Genomic DNA, 18,109 nt, shown 5'->3' on the forward strand with positions numbered 1-18,109 from the left:
TGAAAGTGGGGGAAGGGGTTTGATTAAAGTGCTATACATGCATTCCAGTCCAGTATTATCAGCAAGATATTTTTAATAATTAGTAGGTAGGCCTAGACTGATTAAACAGAATGGTCCATATTTACAGATGTGAAAAAATAAGATAAAATCCAAAGGAAAAATAAGTGCATCCTATTGGTCCAGTGTAGTAATAACATCTGGAATGGATTTAAAGTCATAATCACATGTCAGAAAAATAATTGTACAATCAAGAAACTGCTGAATTTGCATAACAATATCCAAAAGAAAAACATATGAATACAATAAAAAGAGGTGTGTTCCTACTCTCCGGTGCAGTTATACAATTTTGCATTGATATCAACTCTTTTAAAATTACATGACATTGAAGCTTTGGAAAATAAGTTTGAGTTTTCCAGAAGACACCGCTGAACGTTCATAACATCATGTAAAATAGAAGAGACACTAACATCCAGTTTGTCTTGCTTAATGTCCAGTGTATTCACCTCACCAATAACTCAGACCAGACTCCTTCGTCCTAGCTCCACAACTACATTCAATTACATTACACCAACGACTCAATATCCCAGAATGCATTAATGAGCGGAAATGCTAAGGACTCCATGGAAACGGGGGACTGGCGTGCTAGCTTGGGAAAGTAAAAAACAGTAGCTAGCTAGTTAGCATTGAATCTGGGTCCAGACTTTTGCCTTTCTGCAAACATGAGCCGCACACCCGATGCCAGAGTGAGGTAAGGGACATACTGTACCAGCTGACTGCTCCGGTAACGGCTGGTAACCTAACCTTAACGCATAAACAACCTTGCAGAACAGCGAGGAAAACATTGGTTAGCTAGCTGTTATTTAACTCCTGCTTTCACGATTTACATTTGTAAAAGATATATCCGCAACTGAGTCAACTGTTGATCATCAGTAGGTGTAAACACAAGACTCCTTTAGTGTTTATGATCACAACACGGATTGTTTTCTTTTCAGCCACAAACCGCTAAAACGGATTTCCGTTTACATTCCTCAAAATAAAGCTCCCATTTAGAAAACACCTTCATAAAAACAGTACTTACACTAGCTGGTTGTTAATACAACTGTTTTACAACCATCTCCTAAATTACTATATGTCAATGACGAGGAAATAATAGGTGTTATCAAATAATCTGGAAAGAAAAGCACACAGGAGGTTTTTCCTATGGATGGCCTGCTTCACTTACATGTAACAGGGGCCGGTGAGTCCCAGGGGGTCCTCAGACTTACTACAGGGGTGGCTAAACTATTGTTATATCATTTATTTTATTATTTTTTAAAAGCTCATAACAGTAGCAGAAATCCAACATATTTTTAGAAAAATGACAAAGGAACAGTTAATTTACACAACACTGATGATGAACTGTTGCCCATAAATCCGCAGGCTAAATGCTATTCATAACAGCGAGGAAAATAAGCTACAGCTTCACATTTGTATTATTCTTTTAATAGGTTAGTATGGTACACATCTTAAGATACCTTTATTTTTGAAACTTTAGGCCACATACACGTAAAAGAAGGCCCAGAATAATAAGCAAATCAATTGTATACATATCTAGGATGTCCCACTCCCTGCTGTCTGTCTTTGATCCGAGACCCCTGACCAATATTATAAAATCAAAAGTAATTCTAATTTCTTCCCAGCACAAATATTTTGGACAAATTCACTTCTGTGTCCCCTTCATTGTTTGATCACTGCTGTCAGCCTGTAAATGTTGTCTTTTTCTCTCTCTAGAGACAACCAGACAAGAAAGATCCAGGAAAACATCACCAATGTGGAGAAACATTTTGGAGAGATGTGCCAACTTTTTTCCGCATATGTCCGTAAAACAGCCAGGCTACGGGACAAGTCAGATGTCCTGGTTCGGGAAATTGGCCTGTATGCAGACACAGAAACACCAGATCTGAAGAGGGGTATGAAGCAGTTTGCAGACCACATGGCCAAGATCCAAGACTACCGCCAAGCTGAGGTAAAACCAGAATGTATTTATTACTGTAAGTCTCAGTTTGTTTGATCAGACCGAACCTAACGTGAAGTAACTTGCATTACAGGTGGAAAGACTTGAATCCAAAGTCATAGAGCCATTAAAAAGCTATGGAGCTGTAGTGAAGCGTAAAAGGGTAAGTGTTTCTGCCATGTTGACGTCTACACTGATTCCAAATGACAATGAAAAAGCTCAATGAGTTACAACTATTGCTATAGATACATTAACCTTCGAGCAATTTGTCAGAGCACTGGTGTTACTTTTCTGGCTTATCCTCGCTTGTTGTTGAGATATCACATTTTAAACACAGTTACAAATAAACCGGACCAGACAGAATATGGACGAGAGACTCAAAGACGGTGGAAAACTTGTTGCCATGTCCCCTCTCCATATAGTGCCATTAACTTTGGTCCCAGCTCCAAAAATATTGAAGCTTATTACAGAACATGTTTCAATACTAAATGCCTGCTGACCTGCAAGGATGTCTGAGGGGAAAAATGAGAATGAGGGCTGAGGGGGCAGTTTGGGACATTTCACTGTCAGTATCATTACCACTGCATGCCCACATGAGGGCAGTGTTGATTTAATGATTTAACGGGCCCTCGGCCTGCCTTTGTGCCATTGAACCTCACAGGTTCATGTTATAACCAGGATTAAAGGAAATATTCTAGATCAAATAATAGCATGTCCATTATGCCTTTGTGACTTTTGTAATAAATCAAATGTATTTTAGCTATACGTTATATCTTATCATTCGTCCAGTGAGATAACTTAAACTTTTTGTAATAAATCAAATACTTTTCAATCTGCATATTTACCACTATTTATAGTATGTGGCAAAAAACACATAATTACACCTAACTGGCTAAGTCATAAAAAAGTGAAATTGGCTTCTCTGCTAAAACACTATCTCATCCTTTAATAGCAACTGTTTCATGTTAAAGAGAACACAAAAGCCTGCACTCAAGGGTTTACTCGAGGTCTTGGCCTGGAAACACATAACGTTTGTTAGATGATGTCCTGGAACACATTTATAAATAATCTACATTCATTGTTCATTTTCATAATGATTACTTTGTCCTTGTGTGCTTGTGCATCCATGCAGGAGGATCTGAAGGCGACTCAGAGCGCCAGAGACAGAGAAGCCAAACAGATGGCTCAGCTCGAGAGGACCAGACAGAGGAACCCCTCCGACAGGCAGATCATTGTATCCTTGTTTCATATTTCCCTAATAGCAAACACAGAGAGACTTCTGATACAGCCACCTGTGTACATTTTAGTGCAGGCGACTTCTTTCGATACAGCTTAATTCCTTGTTGGTTATAGATGAATCTATGTTGCAACAGGAAAATACACTTTAATCTGCTTTTAATGTTAATCTTTTCAAACTTTTTTGCGTTTTTCCTTGACCAAGCCTTCAGTCTCAGGTTTGTCCCATGTTGTCTGTGCATCTCATCGCTGGTGATGTATGACAAAAAGAAGAAACACATTACTGAATAACAAATGTTCCTTTTAGGGATGTCCCAATCACCTTTTTTTGCTCCCGATCCGATTCCGATCATTTGATTTTGACAATCTGCCGATACCGATTTTTCCTGATCCGATCTTTATGCAATGCATTAAGAGAAAAAAAGGCTGGTCATCCAACGCGATGAATTCAGCTATCTTGGCTGTTCTTTTTTTGGCCACTGTTCTGGGGCAGTTTCTCTTTCCTTTTAAAAGTCTTTGAAAGTGTAGGTGATTTCAGTGCCGTTACCTGAGTGGACGCTGTGTACTCATCGTGTTGTTGTTTGTGTTTGTTTCTCAGGTGGCGTATTAGATTGGTCGTGTTGAACGTAGCTCTGTTCTTTCCACCACGCGGAACCTTCGCCTTGCAAACATTGCATCTGGCTGTTACACTGCCTTCGCTTTCAATTTTATAATACTTCCAAACTCCTGACATTTTCTCTGTCCCGACTCACCAGCTCAACGTAGCCTCTCGTTAGCTTACTGCTACTATTAGACACTGCGCCCTGCCCACTCTGTTGCCAGATTTGAGAGGAATAAGCAACCAGGTCTATGAAAACAAGCCCCAAAGAAGCAACACATACATGATGTTGTGTAATTTTAAACCAAAACTAAGGCCTCAGGATGACTTTAACATGTGAACATGGTCATTTTTGTTTTTGTAACATTAAATAAAAAAATACATATATTTTATAAATTAAAAAAAAAAGATTCCCGATCTCCAATTTTTTTCTCCCGATTCCGATCTTTTAAAAATCACGTGATCGGATCAGGACATCTCTAGTTCCTTTTTAATATGACGTGACTTGCATTATGAAAATAGCTTAGCTTGACACACTCATACTCTCTGCACTTTCTCTATTGTCACATAAGTTATGTTAATGCCAACCTGCAGCGCCTATAGGACCCATATGTGACGGCAGCAGCTTTTTCTTCTATCTTTATTGTCTAGGTGTTACATTTAGATTAGATTAGATTACTTTATTGTCATTACAAAAATGCAAGCACAGTGTAACAAAATTAAGGAGGGTCTAACCAGAGTGCAAAACAGTCAGTTATATACACAATTATCAGAAGTATGTACAAAATAAATGATACGAAAATAAAGGTAAATAGATGGGAAATGTATAAATAAGAATAAATACACAGATAATAATAAATACAGTGAATACAAAATTGCGCTTCAGCACAGCACACAACAACATAAACAAATATTTATTCTTTCAATTTCTTGTCTAGATGAGACATAATAGTCAAAATAGCAGAAGGTTTTACATCCTCTTCCTGTTTAGAGAGCACATTAGCATGTCAATATCTGAATTTGCATGTGGGACAGGAACTACAGGTGTTCGACTTATATTACTGCAGCTCTGATATTGGCCAAGTTATTAACAAGTATTCCTTTTTTCTAATTGAGCAAATTAACAAGCATAAAGGGATATTGTTAATGTATATCTTTAAGCACACTGTTGCCATAACCTCCTGTGTTGGTCTGATGTGTGTTGTAGCATGTTGTATATTGACTTGTTCCCCCATCAGGCTGAAAGTGAGCTCCAGAGAGCCACCATGGATGCCACACGGACCACCAGGCAGCTTGAGGAGACCATAGACGAGTTTGAGAGGCAGAAGATCCGGGACATCAAGGTCCGCTTCACAGAGCTCAAATTTAAGAATCTCGATTTCAACAGTTGGAATATTTGTCTGTTGAAGCAGTGGGTGGCAGTGAAGTGAAACCAGACAGTGATGATATGGACGGTCTTTTTCTTTTCACACCTGCCCACACATTTGAATCCTCCTTCAGTTTTCCAGCAATTTGTATTTTGTCATTTCAGAACTTATTCATTTCTAGTAGTTAGTTGTGATTCATTTGAGTAGCTCAGAAGCCTACTCGGTACTGATATGTATCCTTATATTTCCCTTTGTAGAAAATCTTTGGCGAGTTTGTGACAGTGGAGATGTCCTTCCATGCCAAGGCCTTGGAGGTGTACACCTTGGCCTTCCAGAGCATTCAAAGTGTGGATGAAGAGCAGGACCTGGAGGTGAGCTCATGCTCTGTTTAACAGTAGCTCAGTCATTATAATTAGCCGGCCAGAATTAGTTTGCTAAGAAAATGCGAATTTAGATTCAAAATCACTACAGTGCTACTCACAGAGAAAAGGGATCTATAGTTAAATGTGTCAGCTAGAGAGTGTTTGTTCTGTCGGATCATCTCCACATGTCTACCCTACTTTTATAATTTTCTAAATCGTAAATCTATTGATCATAAATCTATCAATTATAAAAGTAGGGTAGACATGTGGATATTATCCGACTGAACAAAACGTGATCCGTTTCTTAAATGTGTGTCAACCACAGAACTTATTTGTGTCAAGGCTATCATGATATTATTCACCCATTACTCATTAACCCATTGCTCATACACAATTTAGTCCACACCCTTTTAACTCATGTGGTAACTTTAAAGTGAACTCTCCATGATTCAGTCATAGCGAGCTACTTTTTTCTGTTTACATTTTATTTTCTGTGAGGTTTGTTATTACTAGACAAAAGCCTGTAGTGAGGAAACAAAGGATCAATGATATTCGGCGAGCGAAGTTAATCCTGTAGATGTCCTTTTGCTATTTCTATCCACCCATTGCCATCTCATCTGTGTGTTTGCACTGAATCATCTCCCTTCCATTCATAGTGAAGCGAAACTCCTCACCCAGCCAAGGCTGCTTTTCAATGAGTCATAGCTCAAAGCATGGGAGATTGGATCATCCGGCACAATGACAGGCATGAAGATAATCAGGATCTAGACTTCTTTTGGAATTTATCTTTGGCGTACTAGTTGAAGTGGCAGTTTGTCGCGTTATCTGAGGCATACCTTTTTGAGCCGCTTTATTTATGCTTGATCAAAGAGAGATTGTAATTGGTTGATTTTTTTTGTGATATTCCAGGTATGTAGACATGATGTGTTTTTTGCACATTTTATTTAACTGTTAAGAAAATTCCGTTTTTTCTTTTCTTTTCATGATTATGTTGCATTGTATTAAGAGAACAAGAGTGTGTAGGCATTGCTTCCATTCTCCTGTTTTCTTTGGAAAAATATAGCGCCTACTGTCTTTGGCAGGTGTTCAGGAGTTCGCTGCACCCCCCTGACTACCAGTCACGCTTAGACATAGTGCGAGCTAATTCCAAAACCTCCCTCGATCGGACCGGGTCCTTCCTGAGTACTTCAGGGACCTTACAGGTAAGATACAGACGGTGCATAGACGCTCTCATACAACAAATCCCCCAGGAAGTTTCTGTTATGGCATTACTTTTTTTTTTTAAGATTTGACAGTTGCATTATTTTCATTGTGATGATGAAATAAAATAATTCCCTACTCAGCCCAATAGCTTTCCTCATACCAGTCAAGGCTGGTGCCAGGGTTCATATGCAGCATCATCCCAGCCACCATTCATTTAGAACCTCCACACCTCATGGCATGCCAGCAACATCCTGCATTTCCTCCTACATCTACAGTTTACCCCAACAGTGTTACTGCACTATTCTACTTCAGGTCTCATAGCGTGATTTCAGACATTATATCTTGTATCTAGACATGTAAAGATTGCAGCTTGCAGAGACAGATTGCAATCCTCCAATGTAATCGGAATGTGCCCTGAATGCATCTTGCACCACAACTCGAGATCATCTTTTGCTTCCATGATTAAGGTTAATGTAATATGTAGGAATTTGAAGTTGCTGCTAAACAACAAACACAGTTGCAGTCGGGTACACAGCACAGAGAGAAAAGTGGATTGGAGACCCTGTTTGTATGTAGAAATACAAATGTTTTAAAACTTGACAAAACTAGAACCTTTTTCTTTTTTGATTATACACGTGCCTTGCTAGAAACAATTAAAAACATTTAAAGTATTCATTTTGCGCAATAAACCCAGACAGGTTGATGGAGGATGCAAAGTGGACAAATATTGACCCACTGGTCGGACAATATTTATATTAATTCAAAAAGGATCGTAATGCTTCTGTTGAAGAACAGCGTCAATAGCAGCGGTCTGTTATTCAGAAATAACCGACTGTGGAATGCCATAATTGACCAATAAAAATGTAGTATTTGGGTAAATAAGAGGCAGAGCGAGGGGCAAAGAAAGGTCCAGAAACACAGCAACATTTAAAATAGAATCCAGGCAGAGGGCAGCAGGGTCTCTGCAGATACTATCAGTTCTAGTGGGTCATAAAAAAGTCCTATTCTTTTAATGACTACCTACTAAATGTTTTAGTAACATTCTGACTGTTAATTTGTTGTCACAGCAACAAAGGGATTGCAGTCGACAGACAAGAAGAGAGGAGGAGGATGATGACGAAGAGGATGAGGATGATTCTGAAGAGGAGGAAGAGGAGGATGAAGACACAGATGATGATCATTGATTTGTTGTATTGTTTTATCTTGTTTGTTTGAAACAAAAAGTGTATTATTGTGTCATTGCCAAAATCACTTCACACAGTGAGTCTGAGCAGTATTGTAGTGCACGACGTGTGTTGTAGTTGTTCATTAAGGAACACATTGTCCTTTACTAACATTTGTCTTTTAAATCCCAGCCAATTATTGTCTTATGTATTTTTCTATAACATATGCTGAAATGTACATTACATATTTAGTTGTACTGGAACTATCAGTGCACCACGTATTTCGTCTTCATGAATTAAAAAAAGAATCACTTTTCACATTGTGTGTCGTTCCCAATGAATTGCCACGATAATAAGTACATGGTGTTCCCTTACTCACTTTGCATAGAACGGGCAGCAGATATTTTTATTGTAGAAATTGTACAGAGTGTGAATCAGCCTAAGTGACAGTAGTTCTGCAGTAGAAAGTGAGTCATCTCTTCCAAAGATATGCAAGAGTTGTGCGAGTGAAGCTGGAGACATTTTGCACACTTCAATGTGTTAAACAGGATATAATATATGTATATGTGTGTGTGTGTGTGTGTGTGTGTGTGTGTGTGTGTGTGTGTGTGTGTGTGTGTGTGTGTGTGTGTGCGTGTGTGCGTGTGTGCGTGCGTGCGTGTGTGCGCGCAGCACATCATGTGTTGTCTGCATCAGTATGGCTCCTATGTCTGTCTTGCATGAGTCACTCAACACATTTATCCTTCCTCATCGGCCTGGGCCATTTCCTGCACATCACCACACATATTACAGGTTTTTTCAATAGTATAAGTTGGAAAAAAAACACTAACCTTTACAGACATTCACAAATTCATGTAGACTTTGTGCACGCCACTACATTTTCAACAAATATAACGTCCCTTACAGCGACACGTGTTATCTCAGTGACTGTGAGATAAAAGCAGCGTAGGTGGTGTGTCATTAGCCCTCTGCGAACAGCACCTTAATGCATATAAAGGTTCATGTGTACGCAAACAGTCACACACCAGTTTTACTTTGGTATACTGTGCATCTAAACGGCCTGTGTTGCATGACTCATCCCTTATAAAGTGTGTGAGTCAGAAAGCTTTTCCAATCGCAGATAAACCTAAAGGCTCCACTCCCTGATCACTGAGCAGAAGAATGCACGGTGACGGTTTTGAGAAGAAAAGCATATGAAAGAGAAGAAAGCATCATATGAGGTCAGTGATAAAACAAAAAGACCAATCCTCAGGTTAGCCAAGAGTCAAAGGTACAAAAGCAGGCAATAGTTGGTTATGAGTCATTGACTGTAAAAAACAAAGGCTGAAAAACAAACACGGATATCCAAGCTTAGAACCAGATGTGAAGAGAAAGGAGGAGTGCAAGGCGAAAAGAGTGACAGTTGAGAGAGGTCAGTCCTAACCCCAGGTCCTTATCGCTGACAGTGACTCATTGCCCCTCAGCGTCACGCCACTTCCATCAAATCAAACACCCAGGGCACACGTCAACCGCCGCACAGCCTCATGCAGCTGCTTTCATATGCAGCACCTTTCCCTTGAGCCTCACACTGATCTTGCTAGAAGCCCTCGAGTGCCACAGGTTTCTTTTTTTATCTCTTTTTTTTTTATCAAACTGCTCGTACCTTCCAACACGATTGTGCAGATTTCTTCCATAACCACAAATTGTGAAATCAGCAGAGTAAAATAAACAAGCAAACAATGAAAACATGTTTTTTTTGCTCTTGGGATTGAACAAATAATGTCTTTGAAAATGTTGTGGAAGTTTCCCTGAGTCACCACCAGAGGGTAATGTTCAAAGCTTTTCTTACATCGTCTACTTGAGGAAGTGCTGATATGGAAACATTGTGTTCTTTTCAACCTGTAGATAGCTGGTGTGTGTGTGTGTGTGTGTGTGTGTGTGTGTGTGTGTGTGTGTGTGTGTGTGTGTGTGTGTGTGTGTGTGTGTGTGTGTGTGTGTGTGTGTGTGTGTGTGTGTGTGTGTGTGTGTGTGTGTGTCACCTGTTACCTCTCTAAAGGAAGCAGGCTAATATGGGCCCAGAACAGTCTCATAATACACACATGCACACAGAAGGATTCAAACTTGTATTTCATGATCCGCAAAAGGATCCACACTTGTGTTCTTCAATCCATACACAAATGTGTTCCGTTTCATATACACGTAAATAAAATCCAAATACAGAAAAAAGTTTTTAACGTGAATTTTTGATCCACACATTTGTTTTCCGTTTAAAACCTCTGAACCTGCAAACACAAACCGGTTTCTTTGCACGGATCGCTGTGCATTCGTGTGTGGGTTTTTTGAGACTCCCCTGACTGTCAGCCGATTCGTACTTGTAATTGTTTCTATCTATAGCCAATCAGATGTCTCCTCAATTCTAAGCCAATCACATGAGCGCGCCCCCACGAGGGTAGATTTATTGCGTTCATGACGTAGCGCTTCATGTACGCATTTTGCGCAGTCCGGAGCTGACAGGTCCATGGAGCCTGCCTGCAGGCGCTAATCTCAGGACACCTCCACTCTCAGTACATTGCCACTTTCCGAACAGGAAATGCACGCAAATACAAGCCTTTATATTATCAAGGTTCAGCGCCACTTTTGATGAATGCTTGTGTGTACACAAAAACGGCAGGCAAAACCGTTTTAAATGTGTGTTTCCTGAATACAGCTGCCTGCTTTATTTATGTCTGTATGAAGTTGTTGTGAGTGTGGAGGGAGCAGCTACAGGTTAGCTTAGCCTAATCGATCAGTGCACTACGAAGCCAGTGCAAGACAGTGAACTGTCAACGGGGGGAGCCCCGCCGGTCATTATCGGCCGATATTCACTCTAAATAGTTTGATCGGTGCTCTCTCTAAAGGCCGATCAGGAGAGCTGGATCTGATCGATACGGACATAAACGCGAGTGAAGTGTAACCGGACCCGAGAGAGAGATCAGATCAGCTGCTGAGTCTGACGGAGACACGCAGCTCTGCATGATCACCTGAAGCTCCCCCCTCTGTTTAGCGAACTGACCGGACAGCGCAAAATGCGTATATGAAGTGTCATGAACGCAATAAATCATACCCTCGTGGGGGCGCACTCATGTGATTGGCTTAGACTGGAGGAGACATCTGATTGGCTACAGATGAGAGAAATTACAAGTACGAATCGGGTGAGCGTCAGGGGAGTCTTAAAAAACCCACACACGAATGCACAGCGATCCGTGCACAGAAAGCGGTTTGTGTTTGCAGGTTCAGGGGATTTAAACGGAAAACAAATAAGTGTGGATCAAAAATACATATGTAAAACTTTTTTCTGTGTTTGGATTTTATTTACATGTATATTCAACGGAACACATTTGTGTGTGCATTGAAAAACACAAGTGTGGATCCGGAAATACAAGTGTGAGTCTTTCAGTGTGCATGTGTGTATTATGAGACTGTTCTGAGCCCATAGGCTAATTGAAAGTCCGGATATGTAATGTAAGCAACTTAAACTTTATGGAATTGTCTTGGCCTCTGCCCTCATGACAGTGCAGTTTTTGCTCCTGTTGATCCCTATCAAAACTATAACCTTGTTAGTCAGAGCCAATGTGTTTTGCGAATTGAGCTCAAGGAAACAAGTGGGGATTTGATATTCCTTCTCAAACAGACATATAAACTTGTGTGACATTTCAATTACAAACACCTTTCCATGTTTTCCTCCACCTAAAGCTGCAGTCTCCTGTGAGAAAGTATAGGGGACGATAGGTCAAATCTAATGGAGTCAGTATCTGTGGTGCAGAATTCTATGATTGGCTCTCCTATAGATATGTCTTACAAAGTGGTAAGGATTCCCTCCTCTCCCCATCTGACTCATCTTCAGTCATCCATGTGTGTGTGTGTGCGTGCGTGCGTGTTTGAATGAAGAGAACAGGCATGAAAGTGAGTGTTTTGTTTGTTTATGTGTGTGCATATAAATCCTGAATATTTGTGTGTAGGCGTATTTGGCTAAAGGAAATATTGTGTGTGTGTGTGTGTGTGTGTGTGTGTGTGTGTGTGTGTGTGTGTGTGTGTGTGTGTGTGTGTGTGTGTGTGTACAGCATACACTACATTATAGTGTATGCTGATGTTGAAATATTTGCATGTGATCCTCAGAGTCCTTCAGTACAGTTGTGTGGAATATTAAATACAGTGCCGTGCTGGCGGCTGTTATAAAAAATCGAGAGGCAGCATAGCCGGAGTGTGACTCACACACTGACTCACTGACAGCGCTGCCATGGCGTGTGTATGTGTATGTGTATGTGTATGTGTGTGTGTGTGTGTGTGTGTGTGTGTGTGTGTGTGTCTCACACTCTGTGGTTCCTCTGGCAGACTTGCTGTGTCTTCTAAAATCTCTGAACCCTACCCCAATCCCTGGATTTCACACCAGCAAACAAGGTAACATGTGTGTGTGTGTTCTAGAGAATTTCTTCCTAAGAAAACCTATGTGTTGCATGTGCAAAGGTTCAGCAAAGGATCAACTCATGCACCGATAGCTCCCAACTAATTTCATTTAACAGAGCAACGTTTTGATCTTAGTAGAATCTTCATCGGGTATTGTCAAATAAATCATCACTAATCTGAACTAGCAATACATGTAGACACAAACAACTTCATCACTCAGGTGGTTGTAATGCAAGTCAGTCTACTGTCAGGCTGGACCAATCAGAGCAGAGCTTTGTCTGATACACCCACACAGGGCACAACATGCCTCTATGGAAAGGGCAAAAGTTCAGAAAAACTCTAAGATAAATACTTTCCAACAACATATTCAATCTAAGACATCACAAAGAATGACTGCAATACATGAATCACATAAATTATCCAAAAAGATAATTGATCAAGGTTATAGTTATTTTTAATAGTTCATTGAGAAAATGGAAAGTAGAAATATGATAATAAGTAACTAAACCCTGCAGGGTTTAATGACAAAAGCAAATACAAACTTAGAGGCAAATTAAATAAATACTATTTAAAGTGCCTTCAGTAGAGATCTGCACCAGGTGAGTCTCCTTCTCCCCTCCCAACAAGAACAGTTGAATGTCATTCAATCGTCCCTCCGGGATACTTACAGTCAATAAGGCAGTCAAAAATAACAGAAATGGGAATACAACGTTTATTGAGCCTTACTTTAGTGGATCATCATTACATATCAGGTATGGACACACGCTTCAAAATCAGACGAAACTTTTCCTGATTTCAATCTTTGGCTTCAAACTTTGCCTGCCAATCCATCCCGCCCCATGGCTTGTTGTTGTCGAAATAATCTGCTTTCAAAGAAGAGCGTGTGTGTGTATGTGTGTGTGTGTGTGTGTGTGTGTGTGTGTGTGTGTGTGTGTGTGTGTGTGTGTGTGTGTGTGTGTGTGTGTGTGCGTCTGTGTGTGTTTTGTTATGGTTTAATACCTGTTTTTCTTAATTGCCTAACAAAAACATATAAAATAAAGGGTTAATTTTTCAAAAGTGTTGATGTCGAAGACCCCGTCCACACGGAGACGAAAACAAAAACTAATCGAATTCGATATCAAAAAAGTCCTCCGTCCACACGGAATCGGCTCAAGAAACCTCTCGACCCGCTGTAGTACATATGCCGGGCCTGTAAGTGGCGCTGTACTTCCGCCACAAAATACACCAAAAGCAGCAAATAAGATCCCCCGAGCATGGTTGCCTGGTTGCCCTTCTGTTTATTCTCCGTGGTGGATTTAGCAACATGTAGTTCATGTAGTTCTCCATGTCCACTTGTTGCTGATGGTTGTGGTAGAGGGGCTGTAGATTTTGCAGTAACATCTGCATCATGGTCAGTAGCGTCTGGAGCATGAGAGCAACCCTGTGATCCGCCATTGTTGTTGTTGTTGGCGAAACACATCAGCAATGACACGGGTGGCGCGGGGGTGAGCAGCAGAGGTGGGGAGAGGCGGGGCTATGGCATCATCGTTGTCAGGAAATGATCGTATAGGACGTACACACGGAGCCGCGAGCGTTTCGTCCGCAGATCTACCCACCTTGGGAGCCGTTATCGTTATCCGCGTTTCCGTGTCGGCCTCGTATGGACGAACCGTCTATACCAGGGGTTCCCAAAGTGGACTGATGATTTAAGAATCCTCTTGATGTGACCCCTGAGGTCTATTTTTTTTAATTATTTTTACATCAAATCACGTCCACTCAATACCAGGCTGTTCACCAGTCTCTGCAACGAACTGGGATCGGAGCATCAGGGCCTGCTGTTCCACGCAGAAGTCAGGTGGCTTTCGCGGGAAAATGTTCTCAGCCGCCTGTATGAACCAGTCAGAGCTGACCCTGACTGGTAAACAAGGCTGGCATATCTTTCTTGCATGTCATTGCAAGGTGAAAACACAAGCATCATGTCCCTGAATGAAAGTATTTCCCCGAGGAAACAGCTCCGGAAAAATACGACTGAAGATCACCATTCACTGTAACGACCGCAAGTCATCTGTCATCCGACATGGAGGACGCACTGGCTGAACTGTCAAGTGACCGCACATTAAAAGACAGCTTTTAATGCGAAAACGCTTGGATTTTAGTCGAGAGGGAATACCCACAGCTTTCCAAGGCCGAGATGGACATTCTCACGCCGTTTGGCTCGCACATACCTGTGCGAAAAGACTTTCTCGGCACTGACATATATACAAAATAAATGCAGATCGCGTCTAAACGTGGAGGATGATCTCCGTGTGGCCGTCTCCAAAATTAAGCCCAGGATGGACTTGCTGTGCTCCATGCATATTGTCCACCCGTCTCATTAGGTGACATTAACGCTGAATTATCTTATATTAAATTGCTATATGTAAAATCATATCATGGGTGTCAGGCTGTTCTGTTCTTGTGTGTTGTCGTTATGCGCGTGTTTGGATATGCCTATTAATGCGTGCGTCCTGTGCACACGTTTTTTTGTTCAGTCACCAGGTGATAGTGGGGGGTCGCCAGTCTCTGGCACTGTTATTTTGGGGGTCGCGGGCTGAAAAGTTTGGGAACCCCTGGTCTATACGATAGAGAATGTTAGCGGACTCAACTCGTTTTGTCTCCGTGTGGACGGGGCCTAAATTGTCCTCCAATTCTGGAATGGCCTATCTCTTATTGAGCCTTCATTTAGTGGATCATTACACATCTATGGAATTAATCTAAAGATGCTCAAAAATGTGCCAACGTTTTCTACAAATGTCAGTTGTGAGCCATGAGAAAGGCTTCTTTTTAGTATAGCTATTGCTGGAAATGTATTTTGCTACAGAAGCAGTTGGTGATCACTTCCGGCCCCTGTTCAGCGGAGTGAGGGGAAAAGGTATAAAACAGTCAATAACATACGTTTCTCAAAATTCACTAGTCATTTAAACTGCAAGAGATCCTTGAGCATTAAGTCATAAAAAGGCACAAACCTGAATTGGCTTATGGGTCCAACAGTATGCAAGATTAGCTGTGGACAGACAGGTACACACAAACCACACACACATGCATGACCAAACACATAATCTCCCTACAGATACAAATGGGATATATTAACAAATATTAACTGACCCAAATACATTCAGCGATATGTAAAAGAGGAGTAAAATCTGTCATTCAAGCTTACAAAAACGGTTAGTTCCAAAGATAAACATTTACAAAAAAAGGCTCAAGATCAAAATCTAAGTTTAAACCCTTAAATGATGGGGTGTTTAAAGGAACGATAAAGAATTCCTCCCCTCTCAGAAGGATGTTGTTCATTTCCATGTGTGTATTTAAGCAAGATAGCATGTTTTCAACTGCAGAAGTGTGTTTGCCATTACCAGGAGACCTCGAGCTGCTCGGGAATGTCTTGCCAACATGTATATAACAACTGCTCATCCTCCCATATCCCTGATTTATGCACTAACATGAAAGGCAGTGAGTGTACTGTACCTGTTGTCAAGAGCAGTAAGTCATAACAGTTATTGTACACTATCGTCCCGCATTCCAGGACCCCAGGTACAAACATAAATCAAGGGATGCCTGTGCTTATACAAAAGGTACAGTATTGTAAATCTGCATTAGTATGTGTCAACATTATGCTGCTGTGCTCCGTTACAGTATATTATCTGACAGAGATACGCAGACAGGGACTTCTTATTTACTCTGATAGTGGCGTCATTTGGATATCCCCCACTCCACATAAATCACTTTTTGCAAAGAATAAGAGGGAAGTGAAAAGCATGTGTGTGTGTGTGTGTGTGTGTGTGTGTGTGTGTGTGTGTGTGTGTGTGTGTGTTCTCTACAAATTGATTTTGACATGGATCAAGTAATAAATCCTTCAAGATAAAACAGACAGGGAGAAAACCAACAGTTTCAGTAAAAGGATTATTTATCCAGAGTTTGTCACTCAGTGTGATCATATTATACAGTGTGTCTAAAAGCATGTGCGCCTCTAAAATACAAGTGTATTCCGAGTCTCATAAATCATGTTGACTGTATGTTTTTCAGTTGAATGAGTGCGTGGGTATTTTTTTTCTTTCTGTGTACCTATTATGTGTTGGGCCTGATTTCAATCTTTGGCTTCAAACTTTGCCTGCCAATCCATCCCGCCCAAAGGCTGTTGTTAATGATGTCGAAATCATCCGCTTTCAAAAAAGAGCGTGTGTGTGTGTGTGTGTGTGTGTGTGTGTGTGTGTGTGTGTGTGTGTGTGTGTGTGTGTGTGTGAGAGAGAGAGACATAGTGCGTGTTTGGGTATTGCACAAGATGCTTATCAGACCGAGCGGTGTTGTGATCAGTGAGGGAGGCCTTGGCTCGGGCCTGTTCAGGAGCTCACAGACGCTTCAGCCTGTGTGTGTGTGTGTGTGTGTGTGTGTGTGTGTGTGTGTGTGTGTGTGTGTGTGTGTGTGTGTGTGTGTGTGTGTGTGTGTGTGTGTGTGTGTGTGTGTGTGTGTGTGTGTTGTTTTTCTGCCCCGTGCCTCTCATGGGCCAGTGGCCTAGTGTGTGTGTGTGTTTGTGTGTGTGTCAGGTTCCTGCCAGGTGAGCAGCGAGTGTGTTTACAGTTCATCAACAACTTCCTAGTATAACATTAAACCCCTATCAACCTTACTGTACCTGCAACAGTCTATTACAATATCAAACTTCTTTCCTGAGCTTTAACTCCATTAAGGATTTCTGAAACTTATGCAAGCTAATTCACAGCTGAAAAACACACGCAGAGAACATTGGAATTTAATCTGTTTCATAACCATTTGGTATTGCTGACAAGAGTCACCTCAGGTCTGTTTGCTACGTCCTTTGCATTTGTCTAAAAATATGCGTGCAGCCACCTGGTGCTTGTGGCCCACTCAGTAATGGATCTTCATGTGAGTCAGGAGATGTGAAGCAGAAAGACAAACAGCCAGGCAGAATACATGGTAACTCTTCTTTGTTGATCATCTTACATCAAAGTAGAGCCATGACTGACACAGGGAATAACGAATACAGTAGTACTAGGAGATATATTATTAAACTATGGAGCATATATAGTAGGTATTATTCACAGAGAAGCCTCATTCTCTTAGGCAAACATTATAATATAGTCTCTACAAACAGAAGGAAGTGGCTGCCACAATCCTCATGTTTCAAGTAAATTATAGTTCACATGAAAGTGTGAAATGGCTGAATGTGCACACCGGGTCATGAGGAGTGGAAAAAAATATTTGTCTGCCTTCTTGCACAACAAAGACATCTCTCTCCTTCCACATTCTGAAAAATCTGAACAGAGTATTTCCCTTGAACGCTGCACGCCCTCCCCTCTCGCTGTCCTCAAGCTGAAAAATAAAGTGAAACCAAAGACAGAACGTGACATGGGAAGCTGTCAGGCCCATCTGGGGTCAACTGCGGGGGGTCAAAGCTATGTCTGGAACCACGGAGTCACTGAGTGATGTGTTAAGTGTCTCTCAGGGACTTAGTACATGACAACATGAAGAAAAGAGAGGACAGAGTGTGAGAGTGTGTGCATTTAAGATGGTTCCAAGTTGAGAAGAGTACATCAGGCAAGCTATAGTCCCTTGAGTACATCTCATCCGCTTGTAGACTTCACTGACCTCCCCACGCTCACTTCCTGTGTATCACACAACATGTCAAAACATGGACAGGAAGCCTGATAGATCAGTCAAAACCTGTCTTCCCAATCTGCACATAAACACAGGATATCATATGAGCATCACAAAATGACAAATGGAGAAGA

General features: G+C 41.2%; 2 protein-coding genes across 2 annotated transcripts in view; one reads left to right on the plus strand and one right to left on the minus strand.

Moving 5' to 3' along the window:
- triqk (triple QxxK/R motif containing) overlaps positions 1–18,109 on the minus strand; it is a 128,696-nt gene that overhangs the window by 73,247 nt on the left and 37,340 nt on the right. The gene's annotated exons all lie outside the window — the stretch shown is intronic.
- cibar1 (CBY1 interacting BAR domain containing 1) lies at positions 590–8,240 on the plus strand. Its single transcript, XM_079654651.1, has 9 exons — positions 590–748; positions 1,771–2,005; positions 2,088–2,156; positions 3,126–3,227; positions 3,442–3,481; positions 4,989–5,170; positions 5,452–5,565; positions 6,639–6,758; positions 7,827–8,240. The coding sequence occupies exons 1-9, from the start codon at positions 720–722 to the stop codon at positions 7,941–7,943; spliced, it is 1,008 nt and encodes a 335-aa protein (XP_079510777.1). The 5' UTR covers positions 590–719; the 3' UTR covers positions 7,944–8,240.

This window comes from Notothenia rossii, assembly GCF_949606895.1.
Source record: "Notothenia rossii genome assembly, chromosome: 10".
NCBI classification, from domain to species: domain Eukaryota; kingdom Metazoa; phylum Chordata; class Actinopteri; order Perciformes; family Nototheniidae; genus Notothenia; species Notothenia rossii.